The sequence below is a fragment of the Balaenoptera physalus genome (assembly GCF_965194825.1).
Source record: "Balaenoptera physalus genome assembly, chromosome: 6".
Lineage (NCBI taxonomy): Eukaryota > Metazoa > Chordata > Mammalia > Artiodactyla > Balaenopteridae > Balaenoptera > Balaenoptera physalus.
This window is the reverse complement of record NC_138885.1, coordinates 52,246,209-52,269,932: the sequence shown is the minus strand read 5'-3', so window position 1 is coordinate 52,269,932 and position 23,724 is coordinate 52,246,209. Positions and strand designations below refer to the sequence as shown.

Genomic DNA, 23,724 nt, shown 5'->3' with positions numbered 1-23,724 from the left:
GCATTTCATAGGAGCTATTGATTTAGGAATGAGCTGGTTGAGCTTAAAAAGGAGGGATTTACACCATGGATGAGAAAATTGTTTCAAAATATAGTAGCAACTGAAGAAATTGCTTGTAAAAATATAAGCAATAGTAAATGATGATTGGGCAACCCTTTCGATAAAACACATTGCCGAGAGGGAGGAACAGCTTTAGCATGTGTTTCTATCTAGTACTATTTAAACCCTCTCTCAGTCTTCATAAAGATTGAATTTCTCTATTCAAGTATTATGAAATAAATTTGCATTATAGCTTCCTAAAGATTGTTGCCTTACCTTTTCCAGGTTTGAAGTGTGTTTGTCTTTTGTGTGACTCTTCAAACTTTACCTGCCAAACAGAAGGAGCATGTTGGGCTTCCGTTATGTTAACCAACGGAAAGGAACAGGTGATCAAGTCCTGCGTCTCTCTCCCAGAATTAAATGCGCAAGTCTTCTGTCATAGTTCCAACAATGTTACCAAAACGGAATGCTGCTTCACAGATTTTTGCAACAACATAACTCTGCACCTTCCAACAGGTAAAGGGTTTATCTTTGTTCATGCCAAATTTCATTGTACTCTTGGAAAGTTATATACACATGATAGAAATCAAACTATTTTATGTTTCTTTAAATAAGAAAATCTGTTTTACAGTTCTCTCTCTCCCTTTTTTTTTTTTTGGTAAAATTCTCTAGAGCCTAGTTGAGGTTGATTTTTTAAAAATTGCACAAGACTGTCAAAACATTGACAACAGCATAACAATTTTGAAGAAATCTGTACACATGAGTTGTATTTTTTGAAGTGATTAATGAACCTAAAGTAAAATATAAATTTTTATGGAGTCTCTTAAAGGAAAGAAATTAAAATGTATACCAAGAAAAAAAAAGAGAAAAAAGAGGAAAACAAAAATAGTAGATTGCCAACTTTTATGGAGACAGAATCTTTTTTTCATGGGTAACTTCTGCATATCTTCTTTGCCCACACTCAAGTGAGAGCACTCATTAACAGAAAGACAGATAGAATGGAATTTGACCCTTCATTATTGTGCAAATATATTCTTGCCTTTCCCCCAATTTCATGGAGTTTTGTCCTAATTTACAAGGTACAAAAATCTTAATCTGGCCTTTTATCAATAATCTGGAGTCTGAAATTTTGGGGGCTAGTAAGAGGCAAGTAATTCAAATTAAAAACTAATTTATGACATGAAAATGTCCTGCTTGTAGATTTTCTTTAGTATGTTAATATCTATACAGAAATACATATTCTTCCTCACAAATGAACATTTACATGTACTGTTATCCAATCTCAGATGTTCGTATATCACCATATTCTACTATAGTATTTTTAACCTATTATTATTTTTAATAAATTAACTGCCCTCCCCCTTTTTTACTGGAGAACATTTACTTTATGCAAAAACTTGACATTACTTCTACAAATGAAAAACCAGTTTACTTGCCATTAATAAAAGGTAACTAACTCAATAAACAAACAAATGTACTGACTGCATTACAGTTAGGTATTTTGTATTTTCTTTTTCTTTAAAAGAGAAGACAGTGGTGTTAAAGACATACTAACGTGAAATGAGTCCTTTTGATACATAATCAGAAAAACTAAGAGAACTAGAGGAGAAATTCTTGTGTGATTCAATGTTATTTAGTATCATGTTGGTTTACCACTCCAATTAATCTCAAGAACCCTTAAAAATCATTTCATGAACCACCCCTAATACTTGTCCCATTCTTTGGGAAACACTACTCTGAAGCATTATCCTATGTTACAACCTCAGAAGTCATACTTGGCATATTTCATCCCCCAAAGCTACTAGGAGTCTTAGATTTTAGACCACAGTTATTTTGTCTCAGATTCCATAGACTTCCTTGGTTTGATAGTGATCTGGTATCTATGCTGATACCAGAATTTTTCTTTCCTTATATCTTCTCCCCTGGTTTTGGTGGACCAGAGAACCCTAAAATGAAGGTCCCCTATATTTGATGCTGGTCTTCCCATGACCAAGATCCAAAAGATTAAGGAGGGGAAGGAAAGTCTCCATGTTAGGCTGTGGCAATGACCTCTTTAATGTGTCTTCTCAATAAAGAATTATCCATAAGACCATGTTCTGCCAGTCAGTATGGATACAAGACAGCACTTTGACTGCAACAAAAGGTCTTGGAGGACAAAATGGTTCACACACAGTTGGGCAAATTAAAGGTGCTTAGCGCAGCTAGGATATGGGTCCTTCCCAGCCCAACTCTAAACTCTGCCTAACTACTGAGATGCCTATGTTCTACCTTCAACTCCACTTGGGAACCAGACTTTCTTTTTAAAAAATCAATTTTATTGAGGTATAATTTAGATATAATGAAATGCACACATCTTAAGTGTACAGTTTGATGTGTCTTGGCACATACATTTATGTAACTGCCAGAACATTTCCATTACCTCAAAATGTTCTCAATCGCCACTTTCACCAGGGCCAGGAAACTGATCTATTTTCTAATAGCTGTAGATTAATTTTTACTGGAGTTTCACATAAAAGGAGTCCTATGGAAGATATAATTTTGCACTTGGCTTCTTTCACTCAGCATGTTTTTGAGATTTATTCATGAAGTTGGGTATATCAGCAGCTTGTTTCCTTTTTACTGCTGGGTAATATCCCACTGTATGTTTTGTTCTTTTTACGCTTTCATCCACAATGGGTATTCAGGTTGTTTTCATTTTGGGACTGTTATTAACAAAGCTGCGGTGAACAATTGAGTACAAGTCTTTGGAGATATGTTACCTTTCTCTTGAGAAAATACCTAAGAGTGGAATTGAATGGTCATATAATATCTATATGTTTAATTTATAAATCTAATCTCCCAAATAGTTTTCACACTGCTTATACCATTTTATATCCCCAACAGAAATGTATGATAGTTCCATTTGATCCATATTTTTGCCAGCATTTGGTATAATCAGTCTTTTTAATTTTGGCCATTCAAGTGATTGTATAGTGGTATTTCATTGTGGTTTTAATTTGCATTTCCCTAATGACTAATGATGATAACTTATTTTTTTCTTGTGCACATTGGACATTTGTGTTTCTTTCTTTATAAAGTGTCAAATATTTTGCATATTAAAAAAATTGGGTTATCTTCTTTTTTTTTTTTTTATGTAAATGATATAGAATTTTATTTAAAATTTAATCAATAAAAACAGATTTTAAAATTATAGAAATTACCATGCTTTCCCATAATAAACATTTTGTTTAAAAGTCTGCTTTCACATAAAAATGTTTATAGAATGGAAGAAAGATCTCTTCTTTGAGAGTTCAGATTTTCTGAGTTTCTGATGTCAAAAACCTTGCTACTTTTGGGTAGCTACAGTTTTACACAGTTGAAACTTTGGTGTCTCATCTTTTCTTTTCTTTTTTTTTTTTTTTTCACACACACACACTGTATTTTATTTTTACAAGAGATAAATAGACTGACACCAAGCATTGTACATGGATGACCACAACAAAAGCAACAATGATTGCAATTACCAAACATGAAACACACTCATACTATGTCATAATATTGACATTCAGTCCAGTAATCCTCCACTGTAACAGCTCCTTTACTTTGCAGTGAAAATTGATTTGTATATTCTTTGCCTCTGAGTCCTTGTGGGATTTTTTTTTTTTAATTCAGACAGAAAGTCACAAAAATTATACTCATCCTCATCAGTTCACTCAGTCCCATGTAATTAATTGTTTTTTTTCATCTTGATCTTTTGTTAGCACTTTTATGAGTTCATCAGTTTTTCATCAGAGTTCTGAAAATGCTTATTCATTCAGTTCAGCAGTACAGTCAGTTACCAGAAACCTGTACTTGTCAGAGTCTTTTCCATGAATTTCTTGAAGATGAAACCCTTTTATAGGAACATATTTGCAAAATCATCAGAGTACACCCAGAACTGTCTGTAAATGACAAAAGACTTAAAAATGACCACGGTAAAAGATTTGATGAAAGTTCATAATAATGCAGTTGACAAGAAAATTAGTTATTTCTGAGATATACATTTTAAAGTAATAACTAGGATTATTACTTATAACATTATACCAGAACATATAAGATTTTTAGAAATTTCATGTAATGTCTGAAACATTTATATTAACATATTTCCATACAAATACAAATATAAGATTTTTAGGAATTTCATGTAATGTCTGAAACATTTATATTAACATATTTCCATACAAATAACCCAATGAAAGTTTAGTATTAGTTGTTTTGTTTGTTTTTTTATACTGCAGGTTCTTATTAGGCATCAATTTTATACATATCAGTGTATACATGTCAATCCCAATCGCCCAATTCAGCACACCACCATCCCCACCTCACCGCAGTTTTCCCCCCTTGGTGTCCATATGTCCATTCTCTACATCTGTGTCTCAACTTCTGCCCTGCAAACTGGCTCATCTGTACCATTTTTCTAGGTTCCACATACATGCATTAATGTATGATATTTGTTTTTCTCTTTCTGACTTACTTCACTCTGTATGACAGTCTCTAGATCCATCCACGTCTCAACAAATGACTCAATTTCGTTCCTTTTTATGGCTGAGTAATATTCCATTGTATATATGTACCACATCTTCTTTATCCATTCGTCTGTTGAGGGGCATTTAGGTTGCTTCCATGACCTGCCTATTGTAAATAGTGCTGCAATGAACATTCGGGTGCATGTGTCTTTTTGAATTACGGTTTTCTCTGGGTATATGCCCAGTAGTGGGATTGCTGGGTCATATGGTAATTCTATTTTTAGTTTTTTAAGGAACCTCCATATTGTTCTCCATAGTGGCTGTATCAATTTACATTCCCACCAACAGTGCAAGAGGGTTCCCTTTTCTCCACACCCTCTCCAGCATTTGTTGTTTGTAGATTTTCTGATGATGCCCATTCTAACAGGAGTGAGGTGATACCTCATTGTAGTTTTGATTTGCATTTCTCTAATAATTAGTGATGTTGAGCAGCTTTTCATGTGCTTCGTGGCCGTCTGTATGTCTTCTTTGGAGAAATGTCTATTTAGGTCTTCTGCCCATTTTTGGATTGCGGTGTTTGTTTCTTTGATATTGAGCTGAATGAGCTGTTTATATATTTTGGAGATTAATCCTTTGTCCGTTGATTCATTTGCAAATATTTTCTCCCATTCTGAGGGTTGTCTTTTCGTCTTGTTTATGGTTTCCTTTGCTGTGCAAAAGCTTTGAAGTTTCATTAGGTCCCACTTGTTTATTTTTGTTTTTATTTCCATTACTCTAGGAGGTGGATCAAAAAAGATCTTGCTGTGATTTATGTCAAAGAGTGTTCTTCCTATGTTTTCCTCTAAGAGTTTTATAGTGTCCAGTCTTATATTTAGGTCTCTAATCCATTTTGAGTTTATTTTTGTGTATGGTGTTAGGGAGTATTCTAATTTCATTCTTTTACATGTAGCTGTCCAGTTTTCCCAGCACCACTTATTGAAGAGACTGTCTTTTCTCCATTGTATATCTTTGCCTCCTTTGTCATAGATTAGTTGACCATAGGTGCGTGGGTTAATCTCTGGGCTTTCTATCTTGTTCCATTGATCTATGTTTCTGTTTTTGTGCCAGTACCATATTGTCTTGATTACTGTAGCTTTGTAGTATAGTCTGAAGTCAGGGAGTCTGATTCCTCCAGCTCCATTTTTTTGCCTCAAGACTGCTTTGGCTATTCGGGGTCTTTTGTGTCTCCATACAAATTTTAAGATGATTTGTTCTAGCTCCGTAAAAAATGCCATTGGTAATTTGATAGGGATTGCATTGAATCTGTAGATTGCTTTGGGTAGTATACTCATTTTCACAATGTTGATTCTTCCAATCCAAGAACATGGTATATCTCTCCATCTGTTGGTATCATCTTTAATTTCTTTCATCAGTGTCTTATAGTTTTCTGCATACAGGTCTTTTGTCTCCCTAGGTAGGTTTATTCCTAGGTATTTTATTCTTTTTGTTGCAATGGTAAATGGGAGTGTTTCCATAATTTCTCTTTCAGAATTTTCATCATTAGTGTATAGGAATGCAAGAGATTTCTGTGCATTAATTTTGTATCCTGCAACTTTACCATATTCATTAATTAGCTCTAGCAGTTTTCTGGTGGCAGTTTTAGGATTCTCTATGTATAGTATCATGTCATCCGCAAACAGTGACAGTTTTACTTCCTCTTTTCCAATTTGTATTCCTTTTATTCCTTTTTCTTCTCTGATTGCCGTGGCTAGGACTTCCAGAACTATGTTGAATAATAGTGGTGAGAGTGGGCAACCTTGTCTCGTTCCTGATCTTAGAGGAAATGCTTTCAGTTTTTCACCATTGAGAATGATGTTTGCTGTGGGTTTGTCATATATGGCCTTTATTATGTTGAGGTAGGTTCCCTCTATGCCCACTTTCTGGAGAGTTTTTATCGTAAATGGGTGTTGAATTTTGTCAAAAGCTTTTTCTGCATCTATTGAGATGATCATATGGTTTTTATTCTTCAGTTTGTTAATATGGTGTATCACATTGATTGATTTGCGTATATTGAAGAATCCTTGCATCCCTGGGATAAATCCCACTTGATCATGGTGTATGATCCTTTTAATGTGTTGTTGGATTCTGTTTGCTAGTATTTTGTTGAGGATTTTTGCATCTATATTCATCAGTGATATTGGTCTGTAATTTTCTTTTTTTGTAGTGTCTTTGTCTGGTTTTGGTATCAGGGTGATGGTGGCCTCATAGAATGAGTTTGGGAGTGTTCCTTCCTCTGCAATTTTTTGGAAGAGTTTGAGAAGGATGGGTGTTAGCTCTTCTCTAAATGTTTGATAGAATTCACCTGTGAAGCCATCTGGTCCTGGACTTTTGTTTGTTGGAAGATTTTTAATCACAGTTTCAATTTCATTACTTGTGATTGGTCTGTTCATATTTTCTGTTTCTTCCTGATTCAGTCTTGGAAGGTTATACCTTTCTAAGAATTTGTCCATTTCTTCCAGGTTGTCCATTTTATTGGCATAAAGTTGCTTATAGTAGTCTCTTAGGATGTTTTGTATTTCTGCAGTGTCTGTTGTAACTTCTCCTTTTTCATTTCTGATTTTATTGATTTGAGTCCTCTCCCTCTTTTTCTTGATGAGTCTGGCTAATGGCTTATCAATTTTGTTTATCTTCTCAAAGAACCAACTTTTAGTTTTATTGATCTTTGCTATTGTTTTCTTTGTTTCTATCTCATTTATTTCTGCTCTGATCTTTATGATTTCTTTCCTTCTGCTAACTTTGGGTTTTGTTTGCTCTTCTTTCTCTAGTTTCTTTAGGTGTAAGGTTAGATTGTTTACTTGAGATTTTTCTTGTTTCTTTAGGTAGGCTTGTATAGCTATAAACTTCCCTCTTAGAACCGCTTTTGCTGCATCCCATAGGTTTTGGGTCGTCGTGTTTTCATTGTCATTTGTCTCTAGGTATTTTTTTATTTCCTCTTTGATTTCTTCAGTGATCTTTTGGTTATTTAGTAATGTATTGTTTAGCCTCCATGTGTTTGTCTTTTTTACGTTTTTTTCCCTGTAATTCATTTCTAATCTCATAGCATTGTGGTCAGAAAAGATGCTTGGTATGATTTCAATTTTCTTAAATTTACTGAGGCTTGATTTGTGACCCAAGATGTGATCTATCCTGGAGAATGTTCCATGCGCACTTGAGAAGAACGTGTAATCTGCTGTTTTTGGATGGAATGTCCTATATATATCAATTAAATCTATCTGGTCTATTGTGTCATTTAAAGCTTCTGTTTCCTTATTTATTTTCATTTTGGATGATCTGTCCATTGGTGTAAGTGAAGTGTTAAAGTCCCCCACTATTATTGTGTTACTGTCGATTTCCTCTTTTATAGCTGTTAGCAGTTGCCTTATGTATTGAGGTGCTCCTATGTTGGGTGCATATATATTTATAATTGTTATATCTTCTTCTTGGATTGATCCCTGGATCATTATGTAGTGTCCTTCCTTGTCTCTTGTAACATTCTTTATTTTAAAGTCTATTTTATCTGATATGAGTATAGCTACTCCAGCTTTCTTTTGATTTCCATTTGCATGGAATATCTTTTTCCATCCCCTAACTTTCAGTCTGTATGTGTCCCTAGGTCTAAAGTGGGTCTCTTGTAGACAGCATATATATGGGTCCTGTTTTTGTATCCATTCAGCCAGTCTATGTCTTTTGGTTGGGGCGTTTAATCCATTCACGTTTAAGGTAATTATCGATATGTATGTTCCTATGACCATTTTCTTAATTGTTTTGGGTTTGTTTTTGTAGGTCCTTTTCTTCTCTTGTGTTTCCCACTTAGAGAAGTTCCTTTAGCATTTGTTGTAGAGCTGGTTTGGTGGTGCTGAATTCTCTTAGCTTTTGCTTGTCTGTAAAGCTTTTGATTTCTCCATCAAATCTAAATGAGATCCTTGCCGGGTAGAGTAATCTTGGTTGTAGGTTTTTCCCTTTCATCACTTTAAGTATATCATGCCACTCCCTTCTGGCTTGCAGAGTTTCTGCTGAGAAATCAGCTGTTAACCTTATGGGAGTTCCCTTGTATGTTATTTGTCGTTTTTCCCTTGCTGCTTTCAATAATTTTTCTTTGTCTTTAATTTTTGCCACTTTGATTACTATGTGTCTCGGCGTGTTTCTCCTTGGGTTTATTCTGTATGGGACTCTCTGCGCTTCCTGGACTTGGGTGGCTATCTCCTTTCCCATGTTAGGGAAGTTTTCGACTATAATCTCTTCAAATATTTTCTCTGGTCCTTTCTCTCTCTCTTCTCCTTCTGGGACCCCTATAATGCGAATGTTGTTGCGTTTAATGTTGTCCCAGAGGTCTCTTAGGCTGTCTTCATTTCTTTTCATTCTTTTTTCTTTAGTCTGTTCCGCAGAAGTGAATTCCACCATTCTGTCTTCCAGGTCACTTATCCGTTCTTCTGCCTCAGTTATTCTGCTATTGATTCCTTCTAGTGTAGTTTTCATTTCAGTTATTGTATTGGTCATCTCTGTTTGTTTGTTCTTTAATTCTTCTAGGTCTTTGTTAATCATTTCTTGCATCTTCTCAATCTTTGCCTCCATTCTTATTCCGAGGTCCTGGATCATCTTCACTATCATTATTTTGAATTCTTTCTCTGGAAGGTTGCCTATCTCCGCTTCATTTAGTTGTTTTTCTGGGGTTTTTTCTTGTTCCTTCATCTGGTATATAGCCCTCTGCCTTTTCATCTTGTCTATCTTTCTGTAACTGTGGTTTTTGGTCCACAGGCTGCAGGATTGTAGTTTTTCTTGCTTCTGCTCTCTGCCCTCTGGTGGTTGAGGCTATCTAAGAGGCTTGATGGTAGGCTCTGGTGGTGGGTAGAGCTGACTGTTGCTGTGGCGGTCTGAGCTCAGTAAAACCTTACTCCACTTGACTGTTGATGGGTGGGGCTGGGTTCCCTCCCTGTTGCTGTGGTGGTCAGAGCTCAGTAAAACCTTAATCCACTTGACTGTTGATGGGTGGGGCTGGGTTCCCTCCCTGTTGGTTGTTTTGCCTGAGGCAACCCAACACTGGAGCCTACCCGTGCTCTTTGGTGGGGTTAATGGCAGACTCTGGGAGGGCTCACGGCAAGGAGAGCTTCCCAGAACCTCAGCTGCCAGTGTCCTTATCCCCACGGTGAAAGAGAGTCACCACTCGCCTCTGCAGGAGACCCCCCAACACCAGCAGGTAGGTCTGGTTCAGTCTCCCCCAGGGTCACTGCTCCTTCCCCTGGGTCCCGATGCACACATTACTTTGTGTGTGCCCTCCAAGAGTGGGGTCTCTGTTTTCCCCAGTCCTGTCAAAGTCCTGCAATCAATTCCCACTAGGCTTCAAAGTCTGATTCTCTAGGAATTCCTTCTCCCGTAGCCAGACCCCCAGGTTGGGAAGCCTGACGTGGGGCTCAGAACCTTCACTCCAGTGGGTGGACTTCTGTGGTATAAGTGTTCGCCAGTCTGTGAGTCACCCACCCAGCAGTTATGGGATTTGATTTTACTCTGATTGCGCCCCTCCTACCGTCTCACTGTGGCTTCTCCTCTGTCCTTGGACGTGGGGTATCCTCCTTGGTGAAGTCCAGGTTCTTCCTGTCAATGATTGTCCAGCAGCCAGTTTTGATTCTGGTGCTCTCGCAAGAGGGAGTGAGAGCACGTCCTTCTACTCCGCCATCTTCAAGTTATGCCCGGGTTATCTTCTTATGGTTGAATTTAAGAGTTCTTTATATATTCTGAATACAAGTCCTTTATCAGATATGTATATTATGACTATTTTCTTTCATTCTGTGGATTGACATTTTGTTTCCTTGAAGGTGTCTTTTGCAGAGTAGAAGATCAAAATTTGATGAAGTATATTTTATCTTTTTAAAAATTATTAATGGTTCACATATTTCATGTCCTGAGAAGTCTTTATCTATCCAAAGGTCATAAATATTTTCTTTTATGTTTTCTTGTAGAAATTTCAACAGTTCAGCTTTTACATTTAGGTCTATGTTCAATTTAAATTTAATTTTTTGTTATTATTTGAGGTTAGGTGGAGTTTTATTTTTTCCACATGTATATGAAGTTGTTCCCAGCATCATTTGTGGAAAAATCTATCCTTTCAATTACTTTGACCTTTTGAATGAAAATAAAGTGACCATGTATATGTGGGTATATTTCTGGCTCTATATGTCTATACTTATGTCACTATCAAACTTTCCTGATTATTGTAGCCTTATAGTAAGTATTAAAATCAGGTCGTATGACCCCTCCAACTTTGTTCTTTTTCAAAATTGATTTGGCTATTCTAAGTCCTTTGAATTTCCATTTAAATTTTGGAATCAGTTTGACAATTTTCACAAATATATGATGATGAAATTTTTATTAGATTGAGTTGAATATGGATTATTTGGAGAAAATAGTCATGTTAATAATATTAACTCTTTTGATCCATGAACATAGTATGTTTTTCCATTTATTTAGTTTTTCTTCAGTTACTCTTAGTGTATTGTAGCTATCAGAAAACAGGTCTTATACATATTTCCTTGAATTTATCCCTAAGTATTGCATGTTTTTAGATGCTACTATAAATGGTAGTTTTAATATATCAATTTCTAAATGTTAACTGCCAGTATATGAAAATAAAATTAATTTTGTATATTGACCTTATATCCTGTAAGCTTGTGAAAATAACATATTAGTTCTAATAGCTTTTTAAAAAATTCTTTGGCATTTTCTACATACAGAATAATCTTATCTGTGAGTACAGACAGTTTTACATCTTCCATTCTGATCTCTATGCATTTTATTTCTTTTTCTTGTTTTTTTTGCACTGGCTAAGATCACTAATATGATGATGAGTAGGCGTGGTTAAAGATCCTTGCCTTTTTCCTGGTTCTAGGAGGAGTGCACTCACTCTTTTACCGTTAAGTATGAAGGTTTTTTTGTAGATCCCTGTTATCAGCTGAGGAAATTTGCTTTTATTGCTAGTTTGGGGAAAGTCTTTTTTAATTAATTAATTTTATTTTTATTTTTGGCTGTGTTGGGTCTTCGTTTCTGTGCGAGGGCTTCCCCCAGTTGCGGCAAGCGGGGGGCCACTCTTCATCGCGGTGCACAGGCCTCTCACTATCGCGGCCTCTCTTGTTGCAGAGCACAGGCTTCAGACGCGCGAGCTCAGTAGTTGTGGCTCACGGGCCTAGTAGCTCCGCGGCATGTGGGATCTTCCCAGAGCAGGGCTCGAACCCATGTCCCCTGCATTGGCAGGCAGACTCTCAACCACTGCACCACCAGGGAAGCCCGGGAAAGTCTTTTTTAAAATCATGAATGAATATTAACAATTTTCAAGTGTTTTCATGGATTTATTGAGATTATAACACGACTTTTCTTCTTTAGTCTACTGATATGATGGATTATCTTAATTGGCTTTCAAAGATTACTTGTAACAGGGAAGGTATGTATTATCTAGCCAGTTAATTAATATGTCTACAAAAAATGCTATGTGACATTTAATTGATATCAAATTTCTTTACATAAACTAAAAATTTGTTTCTTTTAGTGACATGGGTATGGTAAATTGACATTGAATTGAGTAAGATTGCATGTGCAGTCATCTTGTGTTAGGTTGTTCTCTCTGTGAGGCAGCACTGAATGGTTATTAGCTGTGTTTGGAACAGCAGCTGTTGGAGAGGAGTTGGGAACCTCTAGGCTGAGCAGTGATACAGCCAGTGCCAAGAACTCTGCTGTTTTTGTGTCATCAGGTGAGTGTGATTGATATCCCCTGCTCTGCCTAGCAGGAATTTATCAATTTCAAATGTGATCACATGTATATGAAATATATAAAAGCACTCTGAAAAGTAGACAGTGTGATATTTCCACAGTACTTAATACTCTGCATCACATTCATGGGTAAAATGGTAGAAGAAAAGGTTGAGAGGTGACCAGAACAGGTTGGAGAAACTCTGGGACTTCCCTTTTCAGTTCCAGCTGAAAGCTAAGTGGATCCTTGCCTCTTGGCTCTTTCATTCATCACCCCAGACTGTGGTGTCATTTCTGGATAACTGACTTCATGTAGGTACAGTAACCCACTCTTGTCATGTTTCAGCTGGCTCTTTTCTATCCTTAGGTCCTGTTTGTGATAATTGGGCTCTTGCTTTGTTTCTTTGTGACAAACTTCCTACCTTGAATACATCTCGTGACTTTTTTCTCCCCCCTTCCTCTCCCTGATGGTGTCCTAGTAACTCAGCAACTGGAGCTCTGTAGGCACAAACTCTTGCCCTCCTAAAAATCCTCTTAAGTGTTTGATTCTAATTCTTAAAACCTTAGACTAGTGGCTTTCGTACAGCTTTCCATTGTGACACACAGAAAGAAACACATTTTATATAATTTCCCCCAACCCACATGCACACACATCTGAAACAAGAATTTCACAAAATATTCTTACCCATAAAGTGTACAAGGTACTCTGTGCTCTTTCATTAAGTAAAAATGCTGATCAGACCCCATATATTGTTTACATATATACAGTTTAAGAGAGACTGATTTAGTTGATATTTAAAATGTGGTAATTTTAAATGCAACAAGGACATTTATTATTTTAATTAACTAGTTCAACAAACTATTAAGAATCTGGTTACTAGTTTAATTTACAATGTTTTTCTTTTAAATGGCCTTTTAAAACCTTCTTACCCATTCATTTATAATACTAAATTGGATTAAAGTTGAATTAATTCAGATCATTGTAAGCAAGATTTGATTAAGATCACATTAAATTTGATCACTTGCCCTTAAAAAAAAGTACTTCCTTGTTTGACATTGCATGTGGGTTTAATTTTCAGGAGTTAATTTTTTTGATAGAAGTAATTTTATAGTTTAGTAGAAATATAACATCAGAAAAATTGCTCGTTTCCCTGAAGCTTATTGTAGTAGATATCTTTGATGTCACTGGAGTGACCTTCCAAGTTCAACTATTATCACAAATATTTAGAGGGCTTTTTTCTAAGTAAACTTGAAAGGCAACAACCATTTCCAAAAACAGGCATGTGTTTGACTAGTGCTTGGAGCTCATGTCTCTACTAATAGTAAATATGTTGTTATTTTCATTATACGAACATACTGAATATTTAAATATTACAATTAAATATAGGCTATGCAAATCAGTTAAGCAAGAGAAACATATATATTGTTTGTAGTGTAACCTAATTTCTTATTAACTGTTTATTTTTAGACCAGATAAAAATAGCTCTTTTAAACTCCAAAAATATCTGCCCACCTTCTGGATTCTACTTATCTTGCCCTGACTCCAGTGACTTTAGATCTAGTACTCTCAGGCTTCAGTAAATTTCCTGCACAGTAACTCATGCAGATTGACCACTCACAGCTTCCTCTGAAATTAGGATAGAAGCCACTTTGGTGGGAAAAATTCACCTCAAAAATAAATGATGTATTCTTAGCTCTTCAAGAGCATTTCCATTTCAATTAAAAAAAGACTTATTTACCCAAATTAGTGCATACTTTCAGGGTGGAGGATGGGGAGGGGGATTGTTTTCAGGGTAAACAAACAAATAATAAGTGAAAAAGTTCCATTCTTTTGGAAAATGTTCCAAAAGATGTTTAGGGTGTGTGTCCCTATAATGGGTTCTTTCTGTGAGCCCTCTAGTAAGTTCTCACAGTTTCTTTACTGATTTTGTGTAAGTTGGGCCTTCTGTATCTATTCTTCAAGCTTCTTAAACTGTTTTCCCTATATTTTCTAATATTTGAGTCTCTGATAATTAATTAATACTATCTACAGCTTCTATGAGCTTGAATCTGCTGACTCATATTCTGGGTGGCTACTTTCCTTGCATGTTTTGTAATTTTTGATTGTGAGTTCATGTTTTGAGAATCATATCTGGAGGAAACTTTTGATGCCTGTATTTAAAATATATTCCTCCAGAGGAGATTTATATTAGCTACTGCCAGATATCTGGAAGTGCTACCAACTCCAACCTATTCAGTGTTTTGATTAGGTTTCTTTGGCCAACATATAGCATGAATTCTGGCTCTAAGCCTGCCTATATGGATGCACACTTATGGTGAGGACCTCTCAGAGACAGTTTTTTTTTTTTTCTCTACCCAAAGTCAAGGTTGAGACAGACATATAGATGAATATACACCCTGTCTCTCTCTGCAGAAGGTTTCTATTTTGTTTTATTTTCAATGTAATGCTATTCATATTTGACTGATTTATACCAGGATCTCTGATCTGACCTTTCACAGTTTCAGGAACCATGTTTTATTTCCTGATCTTGTGATACAATCTGATAAGCTAAGCACTTAACTACCAAGAACTGGCAGATGCCTCCAGGGTAAATGGCAGTCCCTGTGCTCAGATACCTCCTTGGATTTGCATTTTATTTTTGGCTGCTGAGCAATTCATTTATTTTCCTACCAGGTTAATCATATAATAGAAAAAAGAGTTTTTCATTTATATTTTATTCAGCATTTTTGTGTGTGCTGTACTAAGAAGGGCTCTGTGGACATCTAAAGTGTAACTTGGCAGAAGTGGAAACTCCAGGATGGTTTATTTTTGAAATGATGCTGGCATAATTATCTATCCATCTGGAAGAAAACAGGGCTGTACCACAGTGTCATACCATATACAAAAATAAATTACAGCTTGATTAAATATCTAATTGTGAAACATAAAACAATTTAAATGTCAGAGGAAAATTTAGGAAAAAAAAGGATTTTTATGACTTTACAGTATGGAAGCTGTTTTTAAGTAAGACAGGAAATCCAATTGCTATAAAAGGAAAAGACAGATATAATTGACTACATGCAAACTAAAATAAAAATGAATAATAAAAGATAACATAGATAAAGCCATGATAAATGAAATATGGGATAGAAATATTTGTAGCATATATGACTGGAAAAAAAATAACTATTTAAAAGATAAAGAGCCTCTGTGTATGTGTGTGTGTGCATGTGCACATGCCTTTGTACATGGCAAGGGAGAGAGTGGAAAGAGAGAGAAGGAGAGGGGGTGCTAAATGAAAAAATGGGCAAAAAACACACATGGAAATTTTACAGAAGAGAATCTTCAAAGTGGTCAAGTATTGAAAAGATGTTCAACAAAACTAATAGCTGGGGAGATGCAAATTAAAACAACATACTATTTTTTTCCACCCACTGGATTGGTAAAAGGTAAAGGAGGATGTTTTCAACTAAAAGTATCAGAAACTTAGATAATATCTTAACAAGTGAGGGAGTTCACAGCCTCAGCATGACAAGAAATCTGGAAGTAGGTTCTTTCTATGATTTGTTAACAAAGAGACTCAGCAGTGTCAACAGCCTACTTCCAGTTTTCTTTTTTTGTGAATTGGTGAACACCATTATTGTTTAAGACATTATTATCTAACTTTCTGATACTCTTATCTGGTACATTTTTTTCCTCATGTGTATCTGCTTTTTCTAACAAGGGAAATGTTGGGTTTTGCTATTAGCAATCTCAAGATTCAGGGAAGACAAAAGTAAAAAAACATGATTTGCTCAAATTGGATCGTCTAATAGAAACCGCCATGTTTAGTAGAATTATCAAAGGTCTCTTTCCTTATTGCAAGTTTAAACCAGACGTAAATACATCTCCTTCCAACCCCAGGGAGGAGGCTTGGGTTTATTACTAAGCAGAGCAGGGGAAAAAAAGAAATAATGAAAAGCAACAACTTTAAAACAAATGAAAAAACCTTATTCTTGAGAAGCTGTGGACATAGCATAGCCATCACATGGATTTTAAACCTGAGTTTCCATTGTCTGAGTGGTACTCTCCAGAAGAAAAACTTTTTTAAAGTATACCCAGACTAATAGTGTCCCCAGTTGCCTGCCAGAAGAAAGTTCAAACTCTCTGGAGGAAGGCACTTTAATATTAGGTCTCAAAGAGACACAACAAACACTTTTTCAAGGACATGAGAAGTACATAATGAAGATCAAGCACTCCAAGCTTACAGGGGTTCAAAACAGCATGAGCATGAGCCAGTAGAAGAGAACACAAAGTTTCATATATTGGAATTATCAGACAATAATTATAGAGTAGCTATTCTATGTTTAAAGAAACAAAAGGCAAATTTGAAAACATTTGTTAGAGAATAGGAAATTATACAAAAATGACCTAGCAGATTTGAACAATATTGAAGAAAGCTTTTTAAAATTAAAGATACAATAACAAAAATTAGAAACTTAGTGTATAGGTTTAATAACAATTCATATAACAACAACTGAAGAGAGAATTAGGGATCTGAAATACGGGTCTGAAGAAACTATTTTGTATTCAGTAATAAAGAAAATACATGATGGAAAATATGAAAGAGAGGGTGACAAACAGAGGAAAGTATAAGAAGGTTTGATATGTGCTTATACATATACCATGCATATATTACACTAATAAAAATGTTGACATATTACTAGCAGGCAAAATTAAGTTCAATGAAAAAAAAATTACTAGAGTTAAAAAGTTCACTTTTTAATAATTAAAGTTTCAATTTACCAGGGATGCTTTTTTTTTTTTTTAATTTATTTTTGGCTGCATCGGGTCTTAGTTGCGGTACGCGGGATCTTCGTTAAGGCATACAGGATCCTTCGTTGTGGTGCGTGGGCTCCTCACTGTGGCACACAGTCTTCTCTCTAGTTGTGGCGTGCGGGTTTTCTCTTCTCTAGTTGTGGCGCATGGGCTCCGTGGCACAAGGGTTCCAGAGTGTGTGGGCTCTGTAGTTTGCGGCACACAGGCTCTCTAGTTGAGGTGTGTGAGCTCAGTAGTTGTGGCACGCGGGCTTAGTTGCCCCGCAGCATGTGGGATCTTAGTTCCCTCACCAGGGATCAAACCTGTGTCCCCTGCATTGCAAGGCAGATTCTTTACCACTGGACCACCAGGGAAAGTCCCCACCAGGGACTCTTAATAAATTTAAATTTCTGTGTACTTAAGAATATGGTCTCAGACTTTCCTGGTGGCACAGTGGTTAAAAATACACCTGCCAATGCAGGGGACACAGGTTTGGTCCCTGGTCCAGGAAGACCCCACATGCCGCGGAGCAACAAAGCCCGTGCGCCACAGCTACTGAACCTGCACTCTAGAGCCTGTGAGCCACAACTGCTGAGCCCATGCGCTGCAACTACTGAAGCCCACATGATCTAGGGCCCGCGTGCCACAACTACTGAGCCTCCGTGCTGCAACTACTGAAGCCCATGTGCCTAGAGCCCATGCTCTGCAACAAGAGAAACCACCACAATGAGAAGCCTGCGCACCGCGAGGAAGAGTAGTCCCCGCTTGCCACAACTCGAGAAAGCCCGTGTGCAGCAACGAAGACCCAATGCAGCCAAAAAAAAAAAGGAATATGGCCTCAAAAATAAAGAAAATATTTACAGATCTATAAGGAGAAATAAAGAAGTCTATGATCTCAGAAGGAGATTCACCACTGTCTTGGTAATTGATAGAATAAGTAGATTTTTTTAAAAAACCAGCGAGACTACATAAGGTTGAAACAACATGATTTATGAGCAACCTAATTTTTAGAAAATTATAATGTAAATTATAATAGTCTTATGACATATCTGTAAGGAAAATTTCAAAGCCCAAGACGTTCTACCACAAAATTCTGCTAAATTTCCAGGAACAGATAACTGTGTAACTGTTACACAAACTCTTCCAAAACATGGACAAAGAGGAAACACTCCTTAACCTATTTTATGCATAACCTTGATATCAAAACCCAACAAAGACAGTACGTAAAAAAGAAATTACAAGCCATTCTCATTTGTGAGCATATATGTAAATATCCCAACTTTAACCTGTAACAATACAGGAAAAGGGATTCTGGGAAGCACAGTACAAGGACAGAGAAAGGATTATTTGCGAAATCAGGATAATGATTACCCTGGAGGTTGGGAAAGGATATGATCATGTGGGGTATCTCCGAGTTGGGGAACAGGTAGGGGGTAAGGGGACTGGTGATCCATAGGGGTTTATAATTATTTTTATGCTCAGTGTATATGTTGTATGCACTTTTCTGTATATTTATTATATTTCACAACAAAAGGAAAACAAAACATCAAGTTTCAAAGTAACTTTGTTTTTGGCCACACCGCGCGGCACGAGGGATCTTAGCTCCCCGACCAAGGATCGAACCCTCACCCCCTGCATTGGAAGCACAGAGTCTTAACCGCTGGACCACCAGGAAAGTCCCAAAGTAACTTTTGAGTATGGGTAAATTTATGAAAATTACACATTCTCCTAACATTCGGAGTTGATATCGGAGAGCTAACCAGCTGAGGACATTATTTAATTCTTTCCTTATAAATTTGTATACTGTTTGTTTTGTTGCAAATGTGTTCTTTTTCTAATGAAAAAATCCAATGGGTCAAAGTTTGCTAAGACTATAAATGTTTCAAAGACATCTAGTTTCCTCCAATACCCATTTAGTAGCAGGACCTAGACTGAGCTGGGTGTACGGCTGTCCCTGCAACTGACAGTATTTTCAGCTCCTCTTACCGGTAGGTGTGGCGTTAAGTTGTGGCTAACGAGTTGACTGGCAGTGTTTTGGAGGACTTCTGAGAAGACTCATTTAAAACAGAACTGGCACCTTATTATGCCATCCTCCATCATGCTGCCTGGATGTAAAGGATGGAGTTTAGCAGCTACCTTGGACCATGAGGATAATACCTACATGATAGGGATGGAAACAAGGGAGATGAAAGGACCCTGACCAAAAACTACATGGAGCCAACCTGCTAACATTGGACTATCCATCTTCAAATTTCTTTTACATGAAAGAGAAAAGGAAACTTCTATATAGTTTCCTCTGTCATTAGTAGCTAAATCTAATTCTAATGAACATAGAAACAGCAAAACAAGTCATTGAGAGTTCTACCTGCTTATTGGTTGTACCTGACCCACAGACAGGTTTCATTTGATCTACATAGTTTCTGGGGAAAAAAAGTGAGTTTCTTTATAATGTTAAACATTGAGTCAGTATAAAAATCCAGACATCTGGCTTATCTTGAAAAAATCAGAAGATTTGGCATTCTTGAAGTCTCCCTCTTGTTATCAGTTGGCGGAAGCAGAAGTGACTGATTTCCTTCTTGGGCATGAGCTTTCCTTGTTCATTCATTCACTCATTCAATACCTACTGAACTTATATTCACTGGCCTAGAGTTCCTACTATCAGTAGTTTAGTATATTTTCTATTTTAATATAGTTGAGTTATTCTGTTTAATATAATTTTATGTCTGACTTTCCTTTCTTATTATTAAAACATGTCTTTCCTATGTGAAGGAATCACATTTTGTGGCTTGTTTCTTTCATAGTGGGTTGCATTGTGATTTGTAACAGAAATGATTTCTGGTGACTCTAGGTGACATCAGAGACATGCTCAGAGAAATAGTGGTGATGTCAAATAGCATCAAGAGCATTCTAAAATTGTCTGTGAAAATTCATCGAGGATAAGGTCAGGAAACCTGGGCTAGAGAAGCCTCTTATTTATAGGGTTAATTTTTATAGGAACTGCTATTTAGTTTATGCGTGCACTAATTACCACCCTTCATATGGAAATAGAGTATTCAACAAAAACATTCAAGTTCTGGGTATCTTTGTTCCCATTTTGCTGCCAAAACATACAGTGCTTGAAAGGGTAAGTGTAATAATAATTTCTGATTTTTCCTTTTGGAGTTCAATACACTATTTTAATACTATTGTATTTTTGACTAATTCAAATAATTAGTTTCAATAAAGAAAATACACGCACAACATTAAAATGTGGGTACTTTCCTAATTAACCTCAGTACAGTTTTCACCGTCCTGTTCTCAATTGTGTAAAGAAAAAAAGAACAATTTATTATTTATATCAGCTAGGGTAGATGAACAATGCATATTGTTAGGCACATGTCTAAATTAGACTTTAAGCCAAACTGAAGGAATTACATTTGAAGGAAGATAAAATGTGAAAACATTAGCATTGAATTTATCAAAATTAATCATTTTAAAGCATGCTATAATTATAAAAATTTGCAGACTCAGGTAGTGAATATTATTCTTTGGGGAGCTGAAAAGTCTTGCTATCTTAATCCCTTTAAAACATCCATTGTTGTCTCAACTTTTATGGTTTTCTATTTTAAATGTAAATTCATTGCTCTAGGCAGTGTAAGGTGACATCAACATGCTGAGAAAGACTCATGGGACCCCTTGTGGAATTGCTCTGCCACCACATGAACAAATCCATTTGTAGCTCACTCTCTGAGGATCCCCCACACACCTGACAGGTGTGCCAGACAGGGATTTTTTTCCCCATAAGCTGAAAGATGCTGTGATTTTTACATTTTGAAAAGTCCATGTGAGCTCAGTACATTACATTTTGAAATATAAGTATACAAAAAGTCAAACCTTGTACTTTAAATGTTTAATATAGGAAGCATTTCTTGTCTCAAGGAACAAGTACACTGATTTTAATTATGAAATTTTGTTCATAGGGATTAATAGGAAATTGAAAGTACAATTTATAACCAATTCTAAATTGAGGATTTTACACTATGTAAACCCTACTCTTCTCAGTTACATAAATACTATTACCCGTTTACTCAAATATTTCTCAGGTGATTATCGTATATAGGATGTTGAACTGGGTCAAAATATCATTGTCTCATGTCAGTCTTTTCCAAATGGACAAGCTGCTTTGTGTGAATGTGTTAGCTGAGGGAGAAATTCTATTAGCGTGAACTTTAGGACAGAGAAGTGTAACTTTTCTTTGTCATCAATATTTTTAAGTGCCTTCTTTGAACAACGCCCTCAGCTATGAGATAGGGTGCTTCTCCCAAGGAACTTTCATTTTTCTTACGTAAAAGTTTGGCTTAAAAAAAAATTAAAATATTCTTCGAGTAATTACTATCTAATTTCTTTATAGATATGTATTATTCAAGAATACACACTACTATATATAAAATAGATAATCAACAAGGACCTACTGTATAGCACAGGGAATTCTACTCAATACTCTGTAATAACCTGTATGGGAAAAGAATCTGAAAAAGAATTGATATATGAGTATGTATAACTAAATCACTTTGCTGTACACCTGAAACTAACACAACATGGTAAATCAACTCTACTCCAATATAAAATAAAAAATTAAATAAATAAAAAAAGAATATGTGTTTTGATGACAGATTAAGAAACTGATCTCTGGTGCATGCCCTAAAATTCAGAAAAACTGTGAAGCCGATTTGAATTCTTCCTACATTGTATTAATCTCACCTCTGCTTGAGTCAGAGTTCTTCCTACCCCTTATGCCAAAGATTATACTCTTCAATCTAACATTCTTATTTCCTTAATATATAAAATCATTGTTATTTTAAAATTCAGGTGCTGGTGGACAAAAGAAGATTTGAGGCTTCTCAGTGTTCTTCCCAGAAAACTGGCAGCACAAGGGGAACTAGCCAGGAAATATTTTGATGTGCGGTGCTCTCTGCCTGTTACACACGCATGAAATCAGGCCAGATGTAGACCTTGTATACTAGTAGCCATTTATAGATTGAGCACTGAATGACGGAATGGCCCATCAGTACCTCACCTGATATGGTTAAAAGGCAGAAATAATTCTCATGTTATTTCTGTCACTGTCATGGTTCAGTTGAATATCTAGATTAGAAAATATTCTGCCATTGTTCAGTACTTGAGGTTCATGTTGATCAGAAACAACCTGTTTGGCATGATTATTCTCACTCTGTGAAGAAGGGGGACCATTTCCTTCCCCCTATAGTGAAGCATGTTGGAGGGATCTAACCAAATTAACTTATAACTGCATTTTTCCTGGTGACATTTATAAATATAAGGGTCACTGTGAAGAAGTAGGAGGCTAGGACAGGCTCTCGTGGGTGGTGGTGGAGGGCTCCCTGTAATCAGGAGTAAAGAATTACATGGAAGTGTTAGACAAATAAAACTGCGTTTGTGACTTAACTCCTTGGACCCGTTCTACTTCCCATGTGTGTGTTTCACACATGTAAAGTTTTAGTTACATATTCTTTATACTAGACTGATTCATCATGAATGGAACTCTTCATCATGATCTTTTTCTTATCTGCCACATCTCTCGCTGCTACATAAAGTTTTCTCCTTATTTTTACCAGCCAAATTGCTTTGGAATTGTACCCTAGATGGGTCATGTATTCCTTAGTAGATTTTAAATTCCACAAAGATGTGGACTGTGCCCCACTCTCTGCCCCCCATCCCAGAGAGTTGTTCTCAGTGCAACATTATACACACCAATCCCTTTGGTTCCAGGTTTTGAACCAGTTTAGTAAAGCAACAAGAAATCAATTAGAAACGTATTTTCATTACCATCAGGCAAATGTTTGAGATAATGGTACCCATATTTCTGGGTGCTTTGAAATGGCAGGTAAAGGAGAAGATTTGGGAGATTTCTCATTGCTTAACATGTCACTCTGTTTTTGACAAAAGAAATCATTCCTGTTGAGCTAATTAACAAGGTAGCTTTGAATATCTTAGAGGTAATGTATTTCTTTTTTCTGTTTCAGCTGCACTTATTATTTCCACACTTTTCCCCCCAGAAACCTGTGAACTAAACAAAAAGCTCTTTAACTGAAGTCAGAGGTCATAGAAGTTTATAGAGTATAGAAGTTTATAGGGTACTTCACCCTGTACATCACCATGTCATTCAGTTGTTCCTAGTGGCATTTCTTCTGGTGCCAGGACAGAAACAGACCTATCAGAAAGCATCTCGAGCAACACAGTCTTTTTGGTTGCTTTATTCTGAGAACATTTCAAAGCCACAAGCTGGAGAAACAAATGCTTCCCTTTTCCTGGGGTGGGCGGGGGGCGGGCGGGTGGTAAGGAGGCAGTTGAAGACTTGATATTTATACATTCATGGATTCAACCTTGCAATAATAGCATCTTTTCACTTGGGGAAAACTTTTAATAAAAGGAATAGGAGTGGTTCAATGCTAAATTAGTTTGTGGTTTCTTTAGGGGTGCTTTGGACCCTCTTAAATTTATGTAGCTACTTGCTATAGCAACTTTTGGGAAGGAAGCACTAACCTTGAAATGGTTCGTAAAAATTCACTTCGTCTGGATGAAGACCTCTGTTTTCTTTGCTCAAATTTGTTTTTAAACAGCTGTCCAGCCAGTGTATATCTTTTCAGTCACTATATCCTCATTTTCTGTACATCG

The 23,724-nt window shown here is 36.3% G+C and overlaps 1 protein-coding gene across 1 annotated transcript in view; it reads left to right on the top strand.

The window, feature by feature from the left end:
• Nucleotides 1–23,724, top strand: part of ACVR1C (activin A receptor type 1C) — a 121,801-nt gene that overhangs the window by 51,133 nt on the left and 46,944 nt on the right. Inside the window, exon 2 of the mRNA XM_082465093.1 lies at nt 325–555. Within this exon, the coding sequence (XP_082321219.1) occupies nt 325–555 (231 nt within the window). The remainder of the gene's footprint in view (nt 1–324; nt 556–23,724) is intronic.